This window comes from Lepidochelys olivacea (genome assembly GCF_965140295.1).
Source record: "Lepidochelys olivacea isolate rLepOli2 genome assembly, chromosome: 3".
Lineage (NCBI taxonomy): Eukaryota > Metazoa > Chordata > Testudines > Cheloniidae > Lepidochelys > Lepidochelys olivacea.
Window position 1 is genome coordinate 173,661,237 of NC_140413.1, and position 26,131 is coordinate 173,687,367.

Genomic DNA, 26,131 nt, shown 5'->3' on the forward strand with positions numbered 1-26,131 from the left:
CGAGCTGTCAGCCCCCACCCCAGACCCCGCTTTGCCTCCAGCATTTATAATGGTGTTAAATATATAAAAAAGTGTTTTTAATTTATAAGTGCGGGGGGAGGGGTCACACCAAGAAGCTTGCTATGTGAAAGGGGTACAAAAGTTTGAGAACCACTGCATTAGGATTATACACTGCTGATCTTATTGTGAATTAGATGGTATTCTTTCATGTTCTTGTGAATGGCTGAATTGACTTCAGTACTGATTTATCACTACACACAGCAGTATGTTTTACTTACTTTAAAGGTAACTGCTGCAAAGCTCCAGTTATACAATGTACTCTCCCGTACATTGGGAATGAAGCTGCTGCTTGCAGCAGAGACTTCTCAGCTTGGAATATTTCTCGCTCGAGGTTTGCTAACAAATATTTGATTACTGGAATAAAAAAGCATTACACAGAAAAGGAAAATGGTTTTAAATACATATACAGATTAAGTTTGCCAGCAAGACAATTAATGTAAAATGCACAGTAATTGTTCTCTTTAAACTTGTCACTGTCCTTCAAGTTTTTCTCCCCACACAATATCCACATTTTTCATTCACTCAGTGTCCAACAATAAGCTGTCAATTTGCAAGCTTAGCCTGAGTTGACTATTGTCTGTAAAGACTAATGATCAAACACTATCTTCAGACACAATCACACAGCTCACATTGAAGTCAATGGAAGGAACATACACATATTAGAAGGCAGAATTTGCCCTTAAAGAAGGGTTAGTTAAATAACAACCTCTTTGGCAGAACGTTCAAACTTGGATGCCTCCAATCAACCACATAAATCCTTATTCCGGCACGTAAGACAAGTGATTTTCAGTTCTACTCAGCCCCTTTCCCATCCTTACTACAACATTTATATTGGGGTGGCGCTGAAAGACAACCACCAGGTTGGCCCAAAACACTGTACTGGAGAGCATCATCACCCCTCTCCATACTTTAGGACAAAGGTATCTACATAGAGGCTTTGTCTACACTACCAAGTTTTGTTGCCAAAAACTTCCTTTTGGAGACAAAACAGCAAGAGTGTACACACTACAATGGGACTTTTGTAGCGAAAAATGCCCAGTTTTGGAGACAAAAAACTTCCACCCCCTGAGAGACTTTTGTCTTTTCCCCTCCCTTTATTGTCGACAAAGAGCCAGTGTAGACACTGCTGATTGTTTTGTCAACAGAACTGGCTTCCGCCAGAATCCCACAATGCCTGCCCTGATTGCTCTGCTCAGAGTTTTGATCTCCGCTGCCCTGCAGGCATGCGCCCCTCCCCTTTCAAAGCTCCGGGAAGTATCGGTGTGCTGCTCCGTGTGGGGAACGGACAAAGAGCAAATCATTGCAATGCTCCTGTTCTGCCTGGCACCAGGAACACAGCAGCTGGCAGATTGCTGCTGCAGGGGGAGAGGGGCAGACGGCTGTGCTGCTTTGCCATTCCTCAGCACGGAGAGCTCACAGAGCTCCTCATGCTGCTGCTCTCGGCAGCTGAGGGGGCTGTGGGAGAACTGGGAGAGAATCCCAAGATGCGCAGCGATCGGCTCTTCCTTCCCGCAACACTGCGCTGGGGGATACGTACCCACGGTGCATTGCTCACTCTGTCAATGACGGTGTCCCCAGTGTGGACATGGCCTGTCAACAGAGGGAGCAAGCGTGAACACCCTTTGGCGATTTTTGTTTTGTCGACTTTTGGGTGTCAACATAAGTTTTATCCACAAAACTTGGTAGTGTAGACAAGCCCTAAATCACAGGTGTCAAAAATACTTTAAAAGACTGAGGTACACAGATACTTCAGAATCTACGACAGACAGATGGATAGGGTTTCTGGCTGGATCCAGCCTACAGAATGCATTTGTGGGGCCCACACAACATATGTAGGCTCACCGTGCAAAATCTAAGCTTTTGTTTAAAAAAATTTCTAGTCCTAATAGCTGCAATTAAAACCTTCCAAATGTGAATAGAATGTACCCAACACAGTGCTGTGTGTCTGAGGTTGCAGATCACTTGAAACAATGATTCCGAGGAGTAAACTCCCCTGCCTAATTACTTGGGGGGCGGGGGGGGGGAGTGTTAACTCTAAAGCCTAAAGGCATTTTAAATGTAAATATTGTTTTGTTGCTTATTTTAGCAGTGGAGTGCTGAAGAGGTTGAGATTTAAGCTGACACAGATCATGGGGAGGCAATTAAGAGTTGCTGCAGGAAAGAAAACAAAGGAAAAACAGCAGAAGAGACCATGAAAAGAAAGAGAAAAAAAAACAGCAGAAATAGCAGTGAGGCCAAAAAGTACACATATTTTCACACTGAGCAATGCAGAAAGCAATGATAAAGTACCGAGTAAATAAATAAAAGCTTATTTACTGCATAAAGGATATACTCTACCATTGACCTCTGTGCAAACTGCTCATTGGTGTCAGTGTGGAATACGGTGTGGGGTCAACATCTTCTGAAATTTTAACCCAAGCCCATATGCAAATGGAATTGAGCCCTCTCCAGAGAATGAGTCTAACACCCCTGCTCCAAGTTAAAAAGATGGGTAAGAAAAATTGTGAGGCACAGAGCAAGAAAAAGATCAGGCCCTTGTTTTGTACCTGTCTTTTATAGTTACAGGGCCAACCACAGGCCATTAGGAATTCAGCAGGACTTCAACAGGAGCTTCTGGTGCTTGGCACCACTGAAAAAAAATCAGGGCACTTACTTTAGGAGTCAAACCATTACTTAAGGGGCTTTTGAGATACCAGGTTTAAAAATTTGGCCTGAGACATTAGGAGGTTCTACAGCATTTATGACTTCCCAATCTTAGTACTTAAAAAGACTATGAGGGGCTGAGAGCAGTTTGTCAACAAGAAAGCCCAAGCTTTCAGTATGAATAAGGCATAGGCAGTGGAGCATTATAGGGCTACATCTAGTGCAGGAGGGCGGGGCCAGTTTTCTGTCCTACAGTACATGGCTGGGGTAGGGGTTAGGGCAGGTTGCCATCCCTGAGTTGATCTGCAAGGGCTATCAGCTCTCAAACTGTTCTATTTATACTAAGTATACTGCTTAAATCTAACCTAATTTCATAGAAAGTTTAGGTACATTTCTTCTTTCCGGAATGCCCATAACAATAGCCAGCAAGAAAATAAGATGGAGGCTTCTAAACAAACAAATCCAAAAAGTTTCTATTCCTCAGAACTAACCAGCTAAAGTGTTCTTTTCCATGGTGCTTGCAGACATATCCTCATTTATCTGAAATGTATGTGCAACCTGTTGATATTTTAAGCAGACATTCAGTAGCCCTTTATGATGTATTAAAAAGTTCAGCAAATAGGAGGCAGTAACACAGTCATAGGGTTTAGTACTTATGCTAAGATCCATGGCTGCTTGAAATAAGAGATGTAGATTTTCAGAATCCTGAAATTAAAAAAAAAATACAGGTTCAGTAATTTTCAATATACATTTTTCTTGAGTTTGCATATCAACGGTGCTAATATTTTAATTCAAACCCTTTGGGGTTTGATTTTCAGTGACTTCACTGGAGTGCATTTTCTCTCAGCTATCTGTTTTGTATACCAACTACCTTATAACTAAGTATGTCAAGACAGGGATTTGCACAAGCACATTTGCTAACATTTAGCAAATGCATACCTACAGATCTATTGAAAATAAGACTCTTCATATATAAAGTAGTGCTCAGACACTTCAAAACATTATGAAAACAAAACATGTTCTTCTGCATTTTAACTGGTAACAGACTTTATACAGAAAAAGCCCTATGCAGATTATTATAAAAGAGCACAACATATACTGTGCAGCACACACACAAAAACAATAAAAAACAAAGAGCAGCTGCCCACTGATTTGCTTATACATTCCAAATCAAGCTTTTTCAGGGTAACAAATGGCAAGAATTAAATAAACCAGAATCTGATTAATTAAGGGGACAATTTGCAGACAATAAAGGCAGCAGCTTGAAAAATAAATTTAAAACCAGCCACAAAGAACCAGTGTAAGGAAGAGAGACCAAGAACTGAATGTTCTAAGGTACAACAGTAGCAAGTCAAATGCCTCAACAATATCCTTCAAAAGGCAGGCACAGCAGAGGAGAATAGAAGGCACGGACAGGCAATACTTTTCACTCTTTAGTGCAAAGCACATACTGTGTTCACGTCATTCACCACTAAACTGAAACACCCCAGGGGTCAAGGCAGAAGCAGCTTAACAACACATAGCAACACAATATTTAAAAGCAGAAAGTACCTTTATTCAACTGATATTAATGGGGGAATTTAGATACACAGCATATAACCACACAACTTGGAACTTTGCCCAAACACCTGGGTCACTAACCCCATTCTAATCAGCGCGCGCCACAGGATCTTCAATGACCTGGTTTGGTCCTCGGATTTTATGCCTCTTCAAGAAAACAGCCCCTTCAACAACACAGTGTCTCAAACATGCTGGAGATTGAAAACTGGCACCTATTGAACCACGCATATCTCTAATACTTTCAAAAGTAGTGACTTGGACTGACCCCTTCTTAATTTATGAGATATGATACAATCACAGTACAAGGTCATGCGGCCGCAAGTCATTTCCTTAAGGTTCCTTTCCCTTCCCAACTACATTTTACTCCTACTCTCCCAACCAATGAAGCAAAAAAAGGATATCAGACCAAAACCACATGCTACTGTGAAAATGACCATCGCATTTTGATCTTCTCCATTTGATATGCGGTCTGTGTTCTTGATAAAACAATTAAAATGGGAAGTATGATTTTTAGGGAATCCGTATCTTTAAACTAAAATTGTGTCATACCTGTAAATCTAACATATCATGTAGTTTCATAAGAAGTTCAAATGCTAAAACTTTTACTTCCTCAAAAGTGCTGGCAAAACACTGGATTAGAGTTTGAACACGGGTAGAATCAATTTCTTGAGCCAACTGAAAGACTGCTTGCGTCTGACCTGTTCAAAGAAACCGATGTTGCCATTATGCTTTGTTATCACACAACAAGAATTTGTATTCCACTTTTATTTAATGGAACTACTGCAAACTCTAAGGGCTTGTCTACATAGTCGGATAATGCACGCTATGGGAGTTTGATTTCTAACGCACACGAATTTGTTGAGCATTAATTGGGCTATGTAGACCCTGCTGGTGGGCATTCAATGTTCCCTAGTTAAACATTTAATATGAGCCAGCAGGATCTACATGGATCGATTAATGCTCAACACATTAATGTGCACCATCCCACAATGAAGACAAGTTCTAAGACTGTGTTAGAGCTAAACAGACTAATGCATTATTTCAACATGCAGAGTTTTCCTATCACTGCCTACAAATCAATTTGTGTTGTTTAAAAAAATATATTTGTAATCTAGAAAGTAAGCCCTAGAGAGTACAAAAGGTACTTACCACATTAAAAACAAATTCTAATATTCTCAAAGCTCAGACTTGCCAACTCTCGCCAAGTTAGCTTTCCTTAAAGCTCTACATGTAATTAGGTGAGAAAATCAAATTTCTTTTTTAAATGAAAACCTCTAGCTGTTATGACTTTGAAAAAAAGACTGAAAATGTGACCACATTGAACTCTAAAAGCTCAAAACCATAAAAGCTAAAAAATAAAATTAAAAATTTAAAAAAATTACAAATATTTTTTCTTAAAAAAAACAAGATGATATTTGGGGCTGACTATCCATGACTGACTACTTGGGATTAACAGGAATGAAGCAACAGACTCTAAAGTGAACACTATTTTGAAAAGCACACTTTTACTCCTACATATAAGATCATAAGATTAGCTAAATTTTTAATATAGTCCCCTCTAAAAATATTGTCTAGTTCCTGAATTCATTAGTATATCTTCAGTCTGGTCTCTATGATTTCTGAAAGCCTCTAATACCTCCCACTACGACTTGATGTTCACAAGAGTGTTTTAGGAAAATAAGATTAATTCATTCATACAGATGTTTTGGGGAAGAGGAAAATGTAGCAAGAATTTAATGAGTCATTCTGCTCTCTTGCTCAAATAATACTTAGCTTTTTCTAGATAATTTTTACAAACCATTTATTTTTAAGTTGTTCATACAATCTAAACACAGAATTTACTAATTATAAACACTTCAAACAGGCTCCTATTATGAATACTTTAGAATGTTCGAATAATCCTGACACTGAAAGAAACAATTGTCTCAACACTTTAACCATTACCAGCACAGAACATGAGCAATCACCTAATTTAAAAACATTCCCCATTTTAGTGTGCAGTACTCTGAGAACCCACTATCATTTAAGTCTTTTCAGATGTAACAGTTTTTATGGTCTTGGTATTTTAACTGCAGTATGTTCGATTTCCCATAGTTTCTGAAAACTGCATTTATCATCCCTTAATTTACACTCATTCCTAAACCAGAATTTTCTTATTCTGTTGACACCTTCATTTTATTTAAAGAAGAAATAATATAGCAAACTGCACCTGAAGTGTAACTTTTGCAAAACGGACACAAAAATTGAGTACCCAATTAATCAGTGCACTGTTGTAAGCAAGCCCATTTTTTAACCCTACCGATGCCCCACCATGAAAGTCAAACACCTCACCTTCTGGAGCAGAAAATATTTCTGCTATTGATCCCAAAATAGTTAATGAAGAAAATCTGGTTGGATGGGATGAGCCAGGAAACAGGGCTTCAAAAAGTTTGTCACATATAGATGAAATGAAATCCTGAAGATTACAAAAGGCATGTGCTGAGTACAGTTTGCATGCTATGCACATTAATTAAAATTTATTGAGAAATCAGAGACAAGATGACACCCACACAGTTATGACGCCCAACACAGTGGGCAAAAAATCAGAGCTGGCCAGAAAATGGAAAACTCTTTCTACAAAAATAAAATAAAACAAAAATAAAGCAGCAACAGAAGCACTTTCAAAAAGTGTTTTTGCCCCAAACCAGGAAAAGATTTCATAAAGAATTCCATTGTGGGAAAACCAAAATGGAATTTTTGGTTTCTCAGCTGCCCAGCTTAAAAAGTGAAATTGAGAAGAGCCTTCCAGGCAGGCAGCTGGATATCCTTCATTTTGATTTTCCTGACTGTGTTATGAGAATTAGTAGTTAATGCTTTTCAAGTGCTATAAAAATGATAAGTATTATTATTATTATTAGACTTCTTGTAACAGCTCCTATACTTACTTTATACTGCTGTAAGGTTGCAAAATGATCCCATTTAGCTGATTCTTTAATTAATTCTTGTTTGGTTTTACTTTGCTCCAGTTTATAAAGTACCTGGGAACTTTCTTGTATTCTGCAGAACAACTTTTAAACACAAGCAAAATGTAGTTGATCACACACACACAGAAGTATGATTAACAGCAGATTTAAACAAACATTTGGGCAAAGTTTTCAGGTTTAGTTGCTTATAGTTTCAAAAAGTGTACAAGTTCATGCACCATGTAATAATCATACTACTGACATCATTCCTTGATTCTCCCTTTTCCACTCTGATCTGCCCCCTTCTCCTGCTAGCACAAATTTAGATACCACATGCACCTCCTCCATCCCTACCCCCACTCCTAACCTCACACCCATTCCCCTCCTCCCCTTCTCTTGCTGTCTCTGGAATGCCCACTCTAAAAAGTTCACAGCCACTTCTTTATATCTTATTCCCTTCAGCTCCTTAATCCTTACAACTCTCTCTTCTTTCTCCCACATCATATACGCAGAAGTTTCACATTTCCTGTCCTCCTCTAACCTTTCCACTTGCCCCAGTGACCTCATCCCATTTCCTGATTGCTCTCCAGTCCACTCTTATCCCCTACCTTACTCTTCTCCTTTACCTCTCACCCTCCTCTGGTTCTCTCTTTCCATGACAATACTAGCATGTTTTAGTCTCTCCCACCTTTAATCCCACTTGCCTCTCCAACTACCACTCCATCTCCCTTTCAACGTTAAACTCACTAAACATGTGATCTACAATCATCACCTGGAGTTCCTCTCCTTCAATCCCATGCTAGACCCACTCCAATTAAGCTTCTGCCCCTTGCACTCCTCTGACACTGCCCTTGCAAAATTCTCTACTATCCTCTTCCTAGCAAAGCTCAGAACCAGCACTCTGTCCTCATCCTCATGCCGCCCAACACAGTGGCTTGACCTGTCAGCCACCTTTAACACGGTCAACGATGCTCTTCTTAAAATCTGGTCTTTTCTTGAATTTCATGACTCTGTCCTTTCCTGTTTCTCCTCTTACTTCTCTGATTACTCCTCCAGCACACCTTTCAGAGGATGCTCCTTCATCCCCTCTCCAACTTTCTCAGTGGGTTCCACAGGGCTTTGTCCTTGCTCCCCGTCTCTTCTCCCACAACAGCTTATCTGCTGATAAGACTACCCAGAAGCACAAATTAAACTCTCTTCCCTATGCTGGCAACTCGCAGATTAAACTTTTCTATTCGAGATCCGTCTTCTCTGTCCAAACTAAAATGTCAGCCTGTCTCTGACATCTCCCCATGCATGTCTAGCCATCAGCTCAAACTGAACACGACAAAAAACAGTGCTCTTAATCTTTGTCCTGAAGCCTACATTCTCCTTCATGCCCAATTTTGTCAGCCATTGTGCACACCACTACCAATATGCTGGCTGTTCAGCTGTAACCTGGGTGTCCTCTTCAATTCAGTTCTTTCTCTAGCTCTTCACATGCCGATTATATCTACATCTTGCAGATTATTTCTGCATAATCCCTCTGTTTTGGCTTTTTCTACCCACCATTCAGATAAAACTCTCCTTCACCTCATGTCTCGATTACAACAACATCCCTGGACAAATGCAGTCTTCCCCTGCTCATATCCATTCAGAATACTGCTACAAAGATCATTCTTCTAGCCCATTGCTTTGACCACGTCACCCTTCTTTGAATCCTTCCACTGGCGCCCCTATCCTTACCATGAGGAAAAGCTGCTTTTCTTCAGTTCCTTCACGGCCTATCGCCACTCTACCTACTTCTCAATTCACTAATCGAAATGTCAACTTCTGTCTCCAATTGGACAAGGATATCAGCCTCCATCATCCACTTGTTAAATTTTCAAACAAGCACCTTTGCTGGTTTCTCCCATGCTGCCCCTCATGCTTGAGAGGAGCTCTCCATAAACATCTTCAAATATACCGCATTATCCTCCTCAAAACTCCTCATCAAGTTTTTTGTAGGCATCATGGTACAAAAGGAAGACCGATAACGCACTGATACCACTGACTAAAATGTTGACGAATTTTGTCTCAATGTTTTCTTGTACTCTCCCAACTCTCTGTTACCTTGTATTTAGATTGCAAGCTCTATGGGGCAGGGGTCATCTTTTTGTTCTGGGTTTGTACAGTACCTAATACAATGGGGCCTGATCCACAACTAGACCTTTTAAGTATTACCGGATCACAAATAGTACATATTTCAGTTGAAAGAACAGTCTCCATTTTATAACTTGCTAAGAGACTTGGTTTTAAACAGTGTAAAAATGATAAATACATGGGCTTTACTACATTGTTTATTCTTGAAGATTACCTTTTTTAGTAGGGAACAAATCTGCTGCCTCACTGCAGGAGACTGGCTGTTCAAATTGTAGGTAATAAAAAACTGAATTAGCTGCATCTCTTCCATGGTCAAGATTTCTGTGCTCCGATGAGTTTCACAAAGCAAACCTAAAGCATCAATGCGAACCTACAAAACATCCCAAAGTGAAGTATAGACTTTTTTTGTTTTTACCTAGAATAAATACTTGAAACAGAAAGTTTGTACAATGATACTGAAATAAAACAAAACATTGTAAGGCTAACCAAGTCTTCAAACTTTAAAGCACAAAAATAACTTTCTTCATCTACCTGATTATGCTGATGAACTAAACCGTGCTTTACATATCCAGTTGATAGGAGACCATCCCTCATGATATCTCTAAATTGTAAATGTCCATGAGCTCTAGCTGTTCTCAGGCATGCCATCAAGGCTCCAAGAGCACCTCTGGTATTGCAAGAGCCTAAAGAAAAAATAAATAATTTCTGTTGTATTGACACATTACGGGTTGGAATGTCAATACTCTACTTCAGGCATCCCCCACCTTTCTAGTCTGTGGGTGACATCCTAAGAGAAGGATCTTCTCCTGGATCCAATCAGGTCCCCCATTCCTTATTCCAAGTACCGTCAGAAACGGCTCAGAGAACCAACAGCAGCAGTTCACTAAACCACTCTGAGAACCACCACCAAGCCATGTAGCTACAACAGCACCACAAACCTTTTAATCACTGCCCATTGTAACAAAAATATTTTATGAAAAGTGAACTACAAAGCTTACTGATTTGTTTCCTCTACACTTGTTGTGTGCAAGTGTTTATAAGAAATATGAACAAAATATACATAAATACTGTAGAAATTTATATGCATTTTATTAGTAAAAACTAATAAATAAGGAAACTATTAGGCAGGCTTAATTTAAAAAAATACAAGTAAAGCTGGAGTGACATTTTGTTTTATGGTAAGGATGTGAAAAACATAACTTAAAGTGGAGAAGCTCTTATATATGCACTCAGCCATCACTGTAAATTCCTCTCAGCTATGCTGAGAGCAATTTAAGGAAAGCCTGGAATTTCTCACCCTGCCTCTCCCACTTATTAATTCCAAGAAAAAAAAACAAATCAGAAATCATATCTCTACAATTGCTGCAGCTTATCTAAACATCTGAACTATAAATATTAAGTTTATTTTCTTACCAATATTAGCATCAGCTGAAGCCTGAAGAATTTTAATCATGTAGCTCAGACTGCCAGGGCTACATTTCAGTAGTTTTGGTAAATAGTAATCTATTACGTAAGTAGTTTGGTCAGGATTTCCTTCACACAATATTAAAAGAAGAGGAGATACCCATGTGTCATGCCAGTGATTAATCCAGATGGTTTTTTGAAATGCAGATATTAGATGACTCTTGTGATTTATAAACATGGTTTCCAAAAGATCACTTGCATAAGGTGCAAGAGTCTGATCACTCATTACATCCAAGATTTGCGCTGGGATTGTTCTGTCCACTGTTAAAATATTTTCGACACCCACACACTCCACAAGACAGCCAAGTGAAGCATATTTCCCTTTAACATGCCATTCTAAACTTAGCAAGCTCTCTGTCAACATTGACAAGAAAGGGTCTGATTTTACAACAGATCCTTTAAGAGTGGCTTGGTGTATCCGCAGGATATTCTTGAATATCAACTTGGCCTGGTGTCTAACAGCATCCAAAGGATGTTCCCAATGCGTGTACACATATTCCAGCAGTTTCCCAGTTGTGTTGGAGTTTCCATTAAGACTGCACTTCAGATTTTGGGAGCTTGATTCAAGGACATCCAATGCTGAATTAGTCCAAATAGCTAAGATTCTAGATAAAGATACTGCCATATTGGATTCTTTTAATCTTTAAAAGAAGAAAGAAAAAAAATCTGCAGTGTTCCCATTTGTCATTATCCACTCAGTATTACTTATTAAATATTGTTTTACATTTTTTAAGCACTAAAAAACATTAATTCATAATATCCCTCCTCTGCCTTCCCCTTAGGCAAGTAAGGAAACAGTGACCACCCACTGTAGGTGGGAAAACTGAGACTGAGAAGATAAGTGACAAGTCACACTGAGTCAGCAGCAGGATCAGAACTCAAATTCCATGCTCAGTCCACTAACCAGCGTTTCTCAACCTTTTTGATACCAGGGACCAGTTTGCTGCCTTCCTAAATAGCGTCAGGGAGATCTCAGGGACCGGTGCAGGTCCCCGCATCAGTTGTTGAGAAACACTGCAATAAACCACCCTCTCTTCTTTACCATGGATTATTATCACTGCTAGAATTCCCTGACAAATAGTCTTAATTTAAAAATAGCATTGACTGGCTATTTGGACTAAGCCCATAAGAAATTGAGTATTTGTTGATATCTGAACAGCTTTACTATTTTTCATATAATTACTTTACAAATAAAAGGATAAATGTTTTCTTTGTTACAAGAAAAAATTAAAAATTGAACAAAGTTTAGTAATGACGCAATGTAAAAAACAGTAACCACCTCCTTGGCCCCTTAGGTAGGGAGGATGGAGCTGGATATGGGATATATTTTAATCTACATTTTAATAGGGATGACAGTTTTAAGGGTCATCAAGTACTCAAAGCTTGTATCCACATAATTCATCACATTTTAAGAGTTCCACTCCTTTTATTCTGTAAGAGAATAAGAATCTTTGGCAGAAAAGATGAAATCTAGCAAATAAGATTTACATTATGATGTAAGCACTGAGTCTGCCACACTTTCTCATACGGAGTAATCCCTTACTCCAACGCTAGTCCTACTGAAATCAAAAGAAAAATTACATATTTCCGCATTTCAGGAAACAGTGGAAAACTGTGAACACGTTTAGTCAATGAAATATGCAAATATTTTATTTATTTTATAATTGATATCATTAGGATTACTCAGAATAAGGTATTAAAGGTGGCAAAACTTGGACAAGAGTAATTTAAATTTCCAACTTTAGAAAAGGATATGGACTGCAGGACATTGTTAGTGGTATGGTTTCAATGACAGAAATGAATTTGTAAGAGGTCAGAAAAAAGTTAATAAAACAGCATTAAAAAAAATATAGACCTACTGTGAAGCCAAAGATAACAAAACCAACGCAATATCTAAGAGTAATTTCTCTCCATTTTCACCCATACTGCCATTCTTCCACTCTAACATGGCCAGCGCTCCATGACAAAGGAAGAGGAGGACTGAATCAGAGAGCTCTTCAGTACAGAGGTTCCCACAGCTGCTCACAAACCACTCTGGTACACTAGCACATTTCACTGAGTGGAGGAGCAAGTCACTGACCTGCAAAAGCAAAAGCAATTAATGCCAGTCTTACTGATTAATTAAAAATAGAACATTAAAGTACTTAATAAATGGTAGCAGTAAATATATATAGCTTTATTTTAAGAGAAGAAACATACTTACCAAACAAGGTAACTTTTCAACAGGCTCAAACATAGTCTTAGTAAAGAGAATGACAGCCAATCCTGAGGTAGTCTGAACAGTTGGTAAGAGACCTCCTTGTGATAGATAGAAAAAAGAAAACATTCTTTATTGTACAGTGCTTGCTCTATTTGATAGAAACTATTAGAACTGTAAATATGCTATTTTAATTTTTCTGGACAATTTACAATTATTTACATACCACAGTATCTGAGCTCCTGGTGAGTATTAAAAAAATTAAAAACTTAAAATACTCAAATGAAGTAGGAAAATATTATCCCCATAGTACAGATGGGGGAAAACAGATATTAAGTGACTTGCCCAAATTCACAAAGGAAGTCTCTGGCAGTGTCTGCTATGCTCATATTATACATTTACAATAAAATATAATGTAAGCAAAATTTCTAAAGGAAATAGAGATGATTATTTATAAGAACATAAGAAAGAACATAAAAACGGCCAAACTGGATCAGAGTGCTGTCGGTTGCTACCAGTGTGGTACTCTGCTCTTCTTCGATGATGCTAACAGTTGGCTGCGTGCGTGTTCCCTCTGTGTGCTGCCCCAGCTCTGCGCAGATAGCTAACACAGCAGACCCCGAGAGAACCCCCAAAGACCACAGACTCTAGTAAGGTACGAAGGAAGCCGAACCAGGTTTATTGTCAAACAAAGCACAGTAATAGTTCCCTATAGACTCTACAGGGCATACTACGAATTTGTGCTCCCTGGCAATGGACACAGCTCAATCAGTGGCGGGACACTCCACTGCCTCCTAGGCTGGACAAAGATATGCGCTCCGGGACCTATTTTTATACCGTTGCCAGACAGATTACTCATCATAGTTCAAACAAATCGATCCATCATGTTGTCCTTTTGACTCTGTCTTTAAGATGCACCTGCCTGTTCCTTGTTATGTCTGTGGAGTGTTCTGCAGCTGTCCTGGCGCAAGTTCCTCTCATTAGCACTTATGTGTGTGTATGCACGTACTTCGAACAACCTTTTCTTGCCAACTTCTGTGAGTGGGACCTGCCTCTGGCTCACAGCCCAGCTTTGCTTATCACTGCCTGGAAGTACTTTGGTTCAGGCTTTACTTTGTTTCAGGCTTCAGGCCTCAGACTGGGCCTCTGATACAAGAATTTATGTTTCAGGGCCTCCTCTTACTACACAGACAAATGGTCCATCTAGCCCAGTATCCTGTCTCCCGACAGTGGCCAATCCCAGGTGCTCCAGAGGGAATGAACAAAACAGGCAATCATTGAGTGACCCATCCCCTGTCATCCACTCCCAGCTTCTGGCAATCAGACACTAGGGACACTCAGAGCATGAGGTTGCATTTCTGACCATCTTGGCTAATAACCATTGATGGACCTATCCTCCAATAAGTTATTTAATTCTTTTTTGAACCCAGTTATACTTTTGACCTTCACAACATTCCCTGGCAAGGAGTTCCACAGGTTGACTACGTGTTGTGCAAAGAAGTACTATCTTTTAGTTGTTTTAAACCTCAGGCCTATTAATTCCTGCTTCTTGTGTTATATGAAGGAGTAAATAATACTTTCTTATTTCACACCATTCACAATTTTATAAACATCTACCATATCCCCTCTTAGTCGACTCTTTTTGAGACTGAAAAGTCCTAGTCTTTTTAATCTCTCCTCATATGGAAGCTGTTCCATACCCTTCATAATTTTTGTGGCCATTCACTATACCTTTTCCAACTCCAATATATCATTTTTGAGATGGGGTAACCAGAACTACACACAGTATTCACGGTTTGGGTGTACAAAGGATTTAAATACGGTGAAATTATGGTATTTTCTGTCTTATTAGCTCTCCTTTTCCTAATGGTTTCTAACATTGTGTTAGCTTTTTTGACTGCCACTGCACATTGAGCAGAGGTTTTCAGAGACCTATCCATGATAAGAAAGAGATCTTGGAGTTCAGTGGTAACAGCTCATTTAGATCCCATCATTTTATATGCATAATTGCTATTATGTTTTCCAACGTGCACTACTTCGCATTTATCAACACTGGGCAACAAAATGGCAGATGAAATTTAATCACTCAGTTTTGTGAGATCCCTTTGTAACTGTTCTCAATCTGCTTTGGATATAACTATCTTATATAGTTTTGTATCGTCTGCAAAATTTTGCCACCTCACTACTTACCCTTTTTCCATAACGTTTATGAATATGTTGAACAGCACTGGTCCCACTACAGATTCCTGGGGGACACCACTATTTACCTCTCTCCATTTTCAGAATGGACCATTTATTCCTACCCTTTGTTTCTGATCTTTTAATCAGTTACAGATCCATGAGAGAACCTTCCCTCCTACCCCATGATTGCTTACTTTGCTTAAGAGCCTTTGGTGAGGGATTTTCTCAAAGCCTTCCTGAAAATTCAAGTACACTACATCCACTGGATCACCCTTGTTCTCATGTTTGTTGAAAGAAAGAATCAATGAATTCTCTCAAAGAATTCTAATATATTGGGGAGGCATGATTTCCCTTTACAAAAACAATGTTGACTCTTCCCCAACAAATCGTGTCCATCTATGTGTTCAATAATTCTATTCTTTACTATAGTTTCCGCCAATTTGCCTGATACTGAAATTAGGCTTACTGGCCTGTAATTGCCAGGATCACCTAGGGAGCCTTTTTAAAAAATTGATGTCACATTAGGTACCCTCCAGTCATCTGGCATAGAAGCTGAACTAAATGATAGATTACATACCACAGTTAGTATTTCTGCAACATTGCCATATGTGCTTCTGATAGCACAATCCTGTATTTATTTGGTACAAATTTTTTGCACACATAAAAAGGTCTGGCAATGCTCACTGAAGCTATTTTTTAAAGTTTGAAAGATAACAGAAATGCCATTCACTCATCAAAAATATCTATAATTGATAAGTCTCATTTCTCCCTCTGTAAATTCCGCTCATTCTGAATTGATGATAGGAGTAAGGTTGGGATTTTAGTAAGCTACCAAAATCAATACAACACTCAGTGACTTAAACTGAAGGAGGACAAGTCCAAAAGACAAGTTTTGCAACAAAGAACTATTTCAGTTTCTTACTAAGAACAAACTTTATAGTATTTAAAAACTGCTGATACTTACCATCCATTAAAAAGTTTGTGAAGCTCTTCACTAAACCACACATACTTTGCCAAACAAGAGAACTGGGTTTCTTCCAAAGACTTCCCTGAAAATTTTCTTGTACTTTCTGTAGTAGCATCATTGAAACTTTAATGGCCATCAATAAATCATGCATCAGTCGAGTTTCAGCAATACTATTTCCACTAAGCTTTCTGAAAAGGGAAAAAAAATACAAATAAAGTTAACTAAAATTTGTATTTCCCCCAGGCAAATATTTTGCCAAAGTTACAGAAAAGAAAGTTACTTACTTTTTTCTATCCACTGAGAATATTATAAAAATAAAACAGGAAGCTAAGTCCAAGGCATTTTCTTTTTTTTCTTTTAAAAAACAACTCCTTGCATGCTGATTCAACAGACGCATAAACTTTGTGAACAAATCTCATCAGTCTTCATATTGTTACAATCAATAATATTAATCACAAAACAGCCACAGACATTTCAATTTCTTTTGATATTTTATCTAAGTCAAGATAACTCGTGCTGTAATTATTTTTTAACAAACCCGGAACAGGGAAAGTCAAGTGGAATACTAAAAACTCAACATGGAAAAGATTTTATTCAGCCCTTGCTATGTAAACTAAGGTTCCATTCTCATTAATATCAAGAAAAGAATGGACCAATAAGTGTTTAGCAAGAGTGCATAAGGAACATACAAGAGCGATGTACTGTCCCAACTTTCCAAAGAATCCCAATTCATTATGATGGAACTTGGGTTTCACCTTTTCAGTATTACATGATAAGTTAACTGGACAAACTCCTCTCTACTCTTCCAATATCTTTTCCTCTTCTACTATTAATTATGAAAATACAGCATTCAGATGTCTGTGAGGTGGGCCTTCTACCAACCTTCCCATTGAGCTGTGTACACAATAGCATGCAATGGAGTCTAGGGTATTCTCAATTCCAGAGTGCTACTGGTTATAAGAGACATACACCACGACATGCACAACTCAACTGTAGATGCACAAAGCACATATAAGGCCCAACTTAGTCAGCTGAACTCCAATTTCAGTATGGGTGTGACAGAGAGGGGAGTTGACACAGTGTTTAATCCCTTTCACTGCCCCTAGGAAAGCATGATCCCCCAACCCGAAGTACAACTATCAAACAACTTATTGGGTTGCATCTACCAGATGCATGGTTACAGAGAAACCAGCAGTTTCAATGGTAGTCTGTGTTTAAAACGGACAAATTCTATTATGTCCTTTTTAGGTTCCTGGGTAAATTCCAATGACAACCACTTCACTAATCTGATAACAAACACTAAATTAAAACAAAAAACTCACATGGGAAATGGAAGACTACATTATACATATTTCTCTGTACAGTTTGGTTCAATGGTATTCATGAACTACACAGTTCAAATCCAATTTTGTAATGAAGAAAGTATGCACAACTTACAGGTCTCCCTTAAGATTGGCAGCTACAATACAGTCCACTCTATGCCTCTTATACTGCCACATCCTGGTTTTCTGTCTCCCGCCTTCCTCTACATTCCAGCATGCACCAGGATGGGATAAGAAACTCCTTACCCTTCTTGTTTTACATGGCATAGTTCTGAACATATCAACTTTATCACTATGGCATTTACATCATTAATGGATTTATGGTCACCAGAAAGAATATTCAGAGTCAACTGTATCTTCCGCACAGAGTGGACTTAAAATAGCTAAATTCATTTCACATTTAATTTCACTTGCCTGTTTTCCTCCTGTATTTCAACGAGAGACTTCTGCAGAAACTGAAGAACTATTAAAAATAAATTATAGTAAGAAATTATTTTGTTTAAAAACAGACTGAACTGCAAATATAAATTGGTCCCACATGTGTGTGTGCAGGTTCGTGCATGGACAGAAAAATTATTTGCCAAATGGAAGCAACATTACAACATTACATATCAATCAAGTTTGAACTTCAGTATAGTCTCATAGGAGTAGTTTTCAAAGGAAGTGGAAAAAATCCATAATAAAAATTGTACAATTCCCCTGGGCTGTGCAACCTTAAGTTATGCTGAGAAAGTCGATAGAGACGGTTCCAAAATAAGGATTGGCAGCTTGCTGGAGGAAAGGAACTCACTCACACAAGCTTTGCTCATGCAACTTTGCAACAGCCTGGGGTCTTCAAATCCGTGCGGCCTTGACTACTGGGATGAATTTTCTCTTGCTGAGAAGGCCTAATCCTGCAAGATACTGAGTACCCTCAGCTCCCACTGAGATGCTGAACTGAAGTTAAAGATAGCTGAAGGCTCTGGAGCACCCCACAGGATAAGGCTGCAATTCCACAGGAGGCCATTAATTTTATCTGGACAAAGACCTAGTTTTCCAATATATCAAGTTGCCCTTACCCTATGGTCTAGAAATGGACTCTAATAAATGATACAGTAATTAACTGTGCTATTGGTAGATCAAATTATTCATCACTGCCAGTTCTTGGTTCTCTTTCTTTGGTCAGCAGAGGCTGGTAACGGTTCACAGATATCACATTCAACCTCAGGGTGGGGAAGTGGGAGAAAGAATGGCTCATGTCACTTAATAGCAATTCCTGCTCTGAAAAAGTTCCACTGAGATCTGTTCATTCAGAACAGCAATAAATGCAACTAAGGGAGTTGAAGATGGAAGATAAAAAACCATGGAAAACAGACGAATCTACCAAGTTCCAACTGTAATGGGGAAAAAGATCTTCATGCAATCTTTTCATTTCTGGTAAGCCCACTAAGAAGAGCTGTTCAAAAATTGTTTATATTTTCTTCACATTTAGTTTTTGTTGAATGTGAGTTTTCATAAAGGAGTAAGAGTGGGGCTTTTGCATATTTAAAATGTTATGCCTGTCTTAAGCTATTCTCAAGAAAACATAAGCAATCAAAAAAGTTACATTTATTGTATCTGCTACAGAAATAGCATAACCTTACCTTCTTTGAATAAATTGTTAATACTTGCTTTACCTGTGGGGGGGGAAATATATATTTCAATAAGTATGTGTTGGAAGCAATCATTTACTTTATCTCAATAAGGGTGAGGCCAAGACCATTATAAACAATACCCAGTTCCAAATCACAATTGAATAAGTTAAAAATATGAAAGATAATATTGCATGTCATCATACCTAGGCTGAAATTTTCCATACAGGAAGCAAGATTGTCCATTACTTTTCTGTACAAGGATAAGTCTGTAGTTTTTAGTTCTTCTTTAAGACAACGAACAAAACTGTGCACTGCTTCAGTCGTAATGTGTTCAGGAAGCCCATTTAGTGAACTACAATAGAATGAGATCAATATTAAAAAGCAGCCACAATATCAAAGTTGCCAAATTGGTGAAAAACTTAGGTCTGAGTCCTGCCACTGGGTCCATGCAGGCCTGTACTGAGTACCCATGACTTGAATGGGGTTTTGTGCAGGTGCAAGGCTGTACCCATGCAGATCTGATTACAGGACCGGAGTTTAAGGCATTTTACAACATTGAAAAAAATAAACACAAATGAATGCAAGTATAAAGATATTCAGCAGAAACAAGCCTCAGTTACATTACTCTAAGACACGAGGCATTTTTAATTACATCCAGAGGTACAAAGTTTGTTTTTAAAAAATTAGCTTCTCCCAAGCCTCCGTTACTCCTGAGGGAATTCTGTGCCAAAAAATTAAAAATTCTGCAAATTTTATTTGTCAATAAATAAATGCGTCTCCAGCATGGCAGTGGGGAACACAGGCCCCTAGCGGCATGGAGACGGGAGATCACCCTGAAGCCCCCACCTTCCCCAGTACAGGGACTAGGCAGTGAGGCTCCACCTGACCCTGAAACAGTGCTAGGGCTGGGCCTGCCCCAAAAGTACCCCGGGGCCCTGCCCTCCTGCACCAGGTATGTGAGGTCAGGCTCAGCCGAGCAAGATCCAAGTGTGGAGGGATCCAGGTGTGGAGTGAGAGGTTTCTGTGTGGGGCAATCTGGATGCGGGCAGCTCAGTGGGAGACCTCGATGCACAGGGGCTCGTTGGGGGTTCCAGGTGCAGGGGCAATGGGACTCCGCAGGGGATCCAGGTGAAGGTGGTTGGGGCTCAGCGGGGTGTGTGTGTGTGTGTGTGTGTGTGTGTGTGTCTAGGTGTGGGGAGATGGGGCTTGGCGGGGGGAGGGAAGTTGGGTGTGAGGGGCTCAGTGGGCTCCGCGTGCTGGAGAAGTGGGGCTTGATGGGGTTGGGGTCCAAGAGTAGCTCCTTGGGGATCAGTGGGGGGGTCTGGGTGTGAGAGGCTCATCGGAGGGGTCCAGGTATACAGCGGTAGGGCTTGTCAGGGTAAGGGTTCGATAGGCCTGCTTAACAGGGGAGCCCCAGCTGCTGTTGAGGGGACACCGCATGCCGGGCTCCCGGTTCCCCCGCACAATTGCCCTATCCCCTTTTCTTCTCCATCCCCCTCCCCTCACTCCAACATTCCCCTCCGCCTGCCCTGTTCCACCCCCATGACTTCCCCACTGCCTCTTTCCCCCCATCCCCTAAACCCCTTCACTCATTCCTCCCCCCTTACTCAGGAAACAGAAAGGCTCCCAGCACACAGAAGGGGAGCACGATTGGCACTAAGACCCAAGAGGCAGCGTTCAGCTGCAGAGTCAGCAGAGCCCAGAAGCAGCATCCTTCAGCTGGGCAGCTCTGCGCTTGCAGAAATAAGGGGCGGGGGGCAGTGGCATGTAACCCTGTATGTCCCCCCATGCCTCACCTCTATTTGGAGGGGGGGGAAATCTCCCCCACAAACTGCGCCCACGGTCGTCCCCCCGCACTTCCCTCCTGCCGCGGCTTCAATGAGCCACTTTCAATGCTGCTGTTTTCAGCAGGCAAGCACAGGAATTCTGCGAGGAGGCCACTTTCTGCAGGCGCACTGCCACACAGAATCCCCCCAGAAGTACTCTGTGGTAACTGCTCCTTCATCTTTTTCACCACTCATCTTTTCATTTTCTCCCATGCTGCCCCTTTGACTTTCAGCAGCCTCCCTCTCCTCATCTCTTCTAACACCGTAACCCCCTTCCCCTTCCCCCCCACCCCAAAAAAAAGGAGAGAATCCTCACACAAACATTTATTACATTAAATCCTTCAGGGATTATCACTGCAAGATTCAGATTCCTTGTCACCCAATGTATCATGTGTTTAAAGTTGACTACCATCCTCAGGGCAGGGAGCTACTTATATATAGGACGCCAAGCACTCACTCACACTTAAATATAACTAACATTATTTCAATATTCAGTTGTCCCCTAAATTAGTAGGCTATAAAAGTTACTTTTCATACATAAGGAGAGAAACCATAGAAGATGGGACAGTATTTCTGGTTGCAAACTATTTGGATAACTCATAGGAAATCAAACTAGTCAGGATTTCTCCCCCAAACATTTAATTTAGTGTATACACCTTGAACACTAAGAAAATTTACCTCTCAGACTGTGAAACAAACAAGGAAACAATAGTATCCACAGTATTAATCTTAAAAGTGTATTTACATTAGATTAAATTAGATTAGATTAAAAAAGTGTATTTAGAGTCTGATCCTGTAGTCATTACTCAGGGAAAAATCCTGATTGGAATAAATATCAATTCCCTTGATTAAAGGCTGCAGTATCAGATCTTTTATCATATTTCACTGAATTAGTGTTTCTCCCACCCCATTATCACATTTCCATAGTTTAACTGCAAGACTGACCAATGTGATAACACACTGATAATGAGGGAATTCATAGAACATAAGAACAGCCATACTTGGTCAGACCAAAGGTCCAATCTAACCCAATATCCTGTCCTGCCAATGCCAGATGCCCCAGAGGGAATGAACAGAACAGGTAATCATCCAGTGATCCACTCCCCATTGCTCATTCCAGCTGGAGAAAAATCTAGAGATATCTCCCTATATACCCATTTCTTTACCTATAACAGAGTTCTACATTGTGTCAGATTGATAATTTGACATCATCAAATAAGCTCCTTAAGAGCACTGGGCATTTCTTTTGACATTTAGTCTTCAGAGTCATAAAACAAATCTCAACACAAAACAGAAGAGCTATTAACCTCGGGCTAAGGGAAAGGAACTTTGATCCAACACCTCTCTCTTGGAAAAGGGGAAACAAAAGAGAAGGAGCAATGAATACACATCACCTAACTATGCTATTCTGAAACATCTGTAACTATGAAGTGCTCCAGCAAAGGGGCTTCCACGTGGTCTTTTCCTTCTGTATTTTGAGAACAGACAGCAGGGAGGTAGACCCAAGGGTCTTCCACTGTTCACTTATGCTGTGAATATCTGACTAGAAGTAAATGCTGCTTAAACAGCATTTATTTGTACTGGGTCCCCTCTACCACTGTTACTGCAATGCTGCATGGGGATTTAATTTACTGAAGCACCAGGAAATCAGCCCTCCACTCAGATATCTCTGCATCCACATCACTAGGGATTATCCCTACAGCTCCCCTAGGATTTGAGAAGTTGGGATGCTACACCTCCTGCTCAATCTTCTTTCCTGCTTCCCATCCGAGGAGACAACTACTTGGATTCTCCACCAGGTCAAACTCTTGGAGGTTCCTGACTCCCCTGTCCTTTTCCCATGGGATGGAACAACCGAACGTTTTATTTGTTCCCACAGAATGCATTTGGACTGCTCATTACAATAACTTATTTATTCAGTGTCATTCATCCGATTTGAGGTTTTTCCTTGCTATAATATTGTTCTCGGGAAGGGGGGGGAAATAAAAAAAAAATAGAAGTAAAGAGGGTCCAGCTCCCAATACAGATTTTAAAAAATTAGAAATATCTGGAGAATCAAAGTATGTCTCAAGTAAATTGGAAAGCAGAGAAGACAGCAAGATTAATCTCTACCTTTGCTTTACATTTTATGTCCAAAACAAAAACAAACAAAACAAAACAAGCAACCTCTTAAACCACAAGATAGAAAAAAAATGAAAACAGGTAACAAAGGTCTAGAAAAGCTAGCAAACACCACTGGAGCAGAAGTGAAGGTGGCGAGACAGCACCAGAAGAGTGCGCACTAGTTAAGAGAGCTGATCCCCAGGACATCCAGTAAGATGCGCCGCAGTGTGGAGTCCCACCCCGTCACACACTGGAATCCAGAATACTGTACTAAACACAAATGTATTTAATATCTGCCAGCCTTACTACTTCACATCTGACTGGACAATAGCTGATTGTTCTGTAATTTGCTTTTTTATATTAATTTTGTTTAATCGCACAAGGTTCCATTAAAATATAGAGCTATTAGATTTAGCGCCTCGCCCCTTTTCTAACTCAGAATTCAAATTAAACACACAGCATAATATTTTGTTTCTATGACAATGACCTATTTAACTTTATTAATTTAAACCTATTAAAATATTTTATTTAATATGACACATTCTAATTTAATTTTGGAAGTATAGCATATATGGTTGTCAGCTTTTCCACTATCAACCCTTATTTATTGGGGTTTAGAATAGCCAAAAAAATTCCTTCCTATCTTAAATCTGGCACATAGTTCCTCACAATGGAAAAGGAGTGGTTTTTAAAGCAACATGAACCAAATGACTTTCAGTGATATTGCTTTTGTAGAAAACAAAGTGGTTTTTTTTTTTAAATTAAAATCTATTTGTTGCTGTATCCAAACCAAAAATGTCATTTTAAAATGACATTTGGAAAACATTTAATGAATTACATATAGACAAAGGGTAAAACTAGTCTTAAATTCTTTAATCTGAACTGCTGCTTTTGAATACAGCCGTTATATTAAAGGAAATAAGTGGAGCACGTATCAGCTTAAATTCCCATATTGCTTACTTTGGATTCCTTTTTTAAATAGTATTTAGTTGCCTTTCCTTAATGTTTTTAAAATTACTCCAAACCAAGACTCTGCAGTATTTGTTCAATCTCCTAGGATAGTATGAATAAAATCCAGGGGTGGATTAAAACTAAGTAGAGCCTGGATATGGATATCTCAAAATTTAACAGGCCTCTAAAAAACAGTGAGGTGCCCCTGTATAAATTCTTCCCCACCCTCCCAGACCACCTACCCCAGAACTCCTTGAGATTTCAACCCCCCCAGCAGACTCTTACTCCCCATGACTCCTTGGGCTTCTTGTTCCCTTCTATCCCTTCGGTAGACGCAAAAATGAAATTCTGATCTCAATTAAGTCAATAGGTGTTTTGGCAGGATTTCACCCACGGTTTTTTCACTAAGTCACTGCTGCACCAATTCCAAATCTCAAGCATCACACCTTAATCTACAGATCACCGGCAATAACGAGACCCCCCCTTGCAATGAGGCCGGTAGGAGTCTAGCCTGTATAAAGACCGAAGGATCAGGTCCATGCAGCTACAGAATTAGGATCAGATGATGCACAAAGAGGTGTGGAGTTGGACTTCTGTGCTTGCATGATCCTGGGTCCACCAGCACACATTACATCACAAAATCAAGGCCTCAGGCTGTAATCCTGCAACTAGCTGCGTGCATATAAGTTCCCATGCCACACAGACTCCCAATGATTTCAAATCAATGGAGTTTTGTGCAGCTACAGGAGGGGCACCAGCACAGAATACACTGCATAACTGAAGCTTTATATTGTATGCTAGAGCACAGAACCTCTTACTGCTTATGTTTTGGGGTGTATGAAATTAAGACACTTAAATACAGGATCCCAAACCACAAACGTATTAAAGGTGTAAAATTAATGAAAACCATAGTATCTCCACAATATCAAAGCAAGAGCATGTGCCACCATAGCAGCTATCATAATAAAATTCTTCGTACCTAGATGGAACACAGATACTAAGATTCATCTTTGACTGTGGAAATAAGTTTTATTTTCTACCCAAATGTCTATTTTAAGTTATATTTTAATAATATAAAGTCACATGTATGTTACTTCTTTATGTTTCACATTCTATCATTTTTAGTCATGGAGAATACCTCCAGACCATAAATCAAATAATTTACTTAATAAATAACTCATTCATCAACCAGCATAAATCTATCATTTCTACAGAAGCCAGCTAATTTTAAGGCAGAAAGAACGACAACGCATGTCCTTATTACAATAATAATGAATGTCAGTAATGGAACTATAATACAATAAAGTACTTGAAAATTAAGTGAAATATTCTGCGGCAGCGGACATTCCTACTTAGCTAAAATTGTACTATTTTTGAAAAACAAAAAAGGGGCTTTTATTTACTATCCAATTTGTTACCTTGCCAACACCTTTTTCAAGGGATTCTTTGCACCCAGTGAAAAATACATCACTCCAACAATATCCAAACAGCATTTAATCATGGGGCTACACGCAGAGTTTCTATCCATCTTCTTCAATAATGTCACAATCTGTGATCAACAAATTAAAAACCATACAGAGGTTAAACTTTTGTTTATGTACTCATACATAAAAGAAAAGAAATTCCCCTTTATCTAAAATTTCATTTTGCCAAATTTAAAAGAATTTACTTTACAAGTTTCTGTTTCTGCCACTAAATTTCAACTGTCAGAATAAAGGTTCAATTTTTTTTCCTGTTCTGTGTTTTTTTTCTGTTGGCAGACACCTCGCATAATCTGATTTCAGAGGCGCTGAGCACCTCCAGCTCCCACTGAAGTCTATGAGCATTTCTGAAAAAACAGACTAAACTTTTAATACATTTAGAGAAATACGGACTGCTCTTTTAAACTGATCCTAATAATGTTTAAAACGTACAAGACAAGTGTACATTAAAAATAGCTGTTGCTACTAGGTGCCTAGAAAATTATCTCAGGTATCATGATAAATTAGCAGTTACAATTTACCATTAGTTAACATTAGCGAAGTCTTACCTGTTTGATACAGTAGATTTGATGGATACCATCAGACAGCTGTACACAGTGCAACAGCAGAGAAGCCAGATTTTGGTCTTCAGCATCTGCAAATGCTACATTTTATTTGGGAAAAGAAGCTCTTTTTAATCAGGAACCACATAATAAATAGT

The 26,131-nt window shown here is 39.3% G+C and overlaps 1 protein-coding gene across 1 annotated transcript in view; it reads right to left on the reverse strand.

Moving 5' to 3' along the window:
• THADA (THADA armadillo repeat containing) overlaps positions 1 to 26,131 on the reverse strand; it is a 288,720-nt gene that overhangs the window by 252,408 nt on the left and 10,181 nt on the right. Inside the window, exons 3-18 of the mRNA XM_084623532.1 lie at positions 25,980 to 26,074; positions 25,369 to 25,499; positions 19,274 to 19,422; positions 19,080 to 19,112; positions 17,872 to 17,920; positions 16,133 to 16,323; positions 12,994 to 13,088; positions 12,650 to 12,870; positions 10,740 to 11,431; positions 9,858 to 10,009; positions 9,541 to 9,696; positions 7,188 to 7,310; positions 6,595 to 6,718; positions 4,813 to 4,961; positions 3,195 to 3,408; positions 279 to 414 (exon numbers count right to left, since the gene is read on the reverse strand). Of these exons, the coding sequence (XP_084479658.1) occupies positions 279 to 414; positions 3,195 to 3,408; positions 4,813 to 4,961; positions 6,595 to 6,718; positions 7,188 to 7,310; positions 9,541 to 9,696; positions 9,858 to 10,009; positions 10,740 to 11,431; positions 12,650 to 12,870; positions 12,994 to 13,088; positions 16,133 to 16,323; positions 17,872 to 17,920; positions 19,080 to 19,112; positions 19,274 to 19,422; positions 25,369 to 25,499; positions 25,980 to 26,074 (2,710 nt within the window). The remainder of the gene's footprint in view (positions 1 to 278; positions 415 to 3,194; positions 3,409 to 4,812; positions 4,962 to 6,594; positions 6,719 to 7,187; positions 7,311 to 9,540; positions 9,697 to 9,857; positions 10,010 to 10,739; positions 11,432 to 12,649; positions 12,871 to 12,993; positions 13,089 to 16,132; positions 16,324 to 17,871; positions 17,921 to 19,079; positions 19,113 to 19,273; positions 19,423 to 25,368; positions 25,500 to 25,979; positions 26,075 to 26,131) is intronic.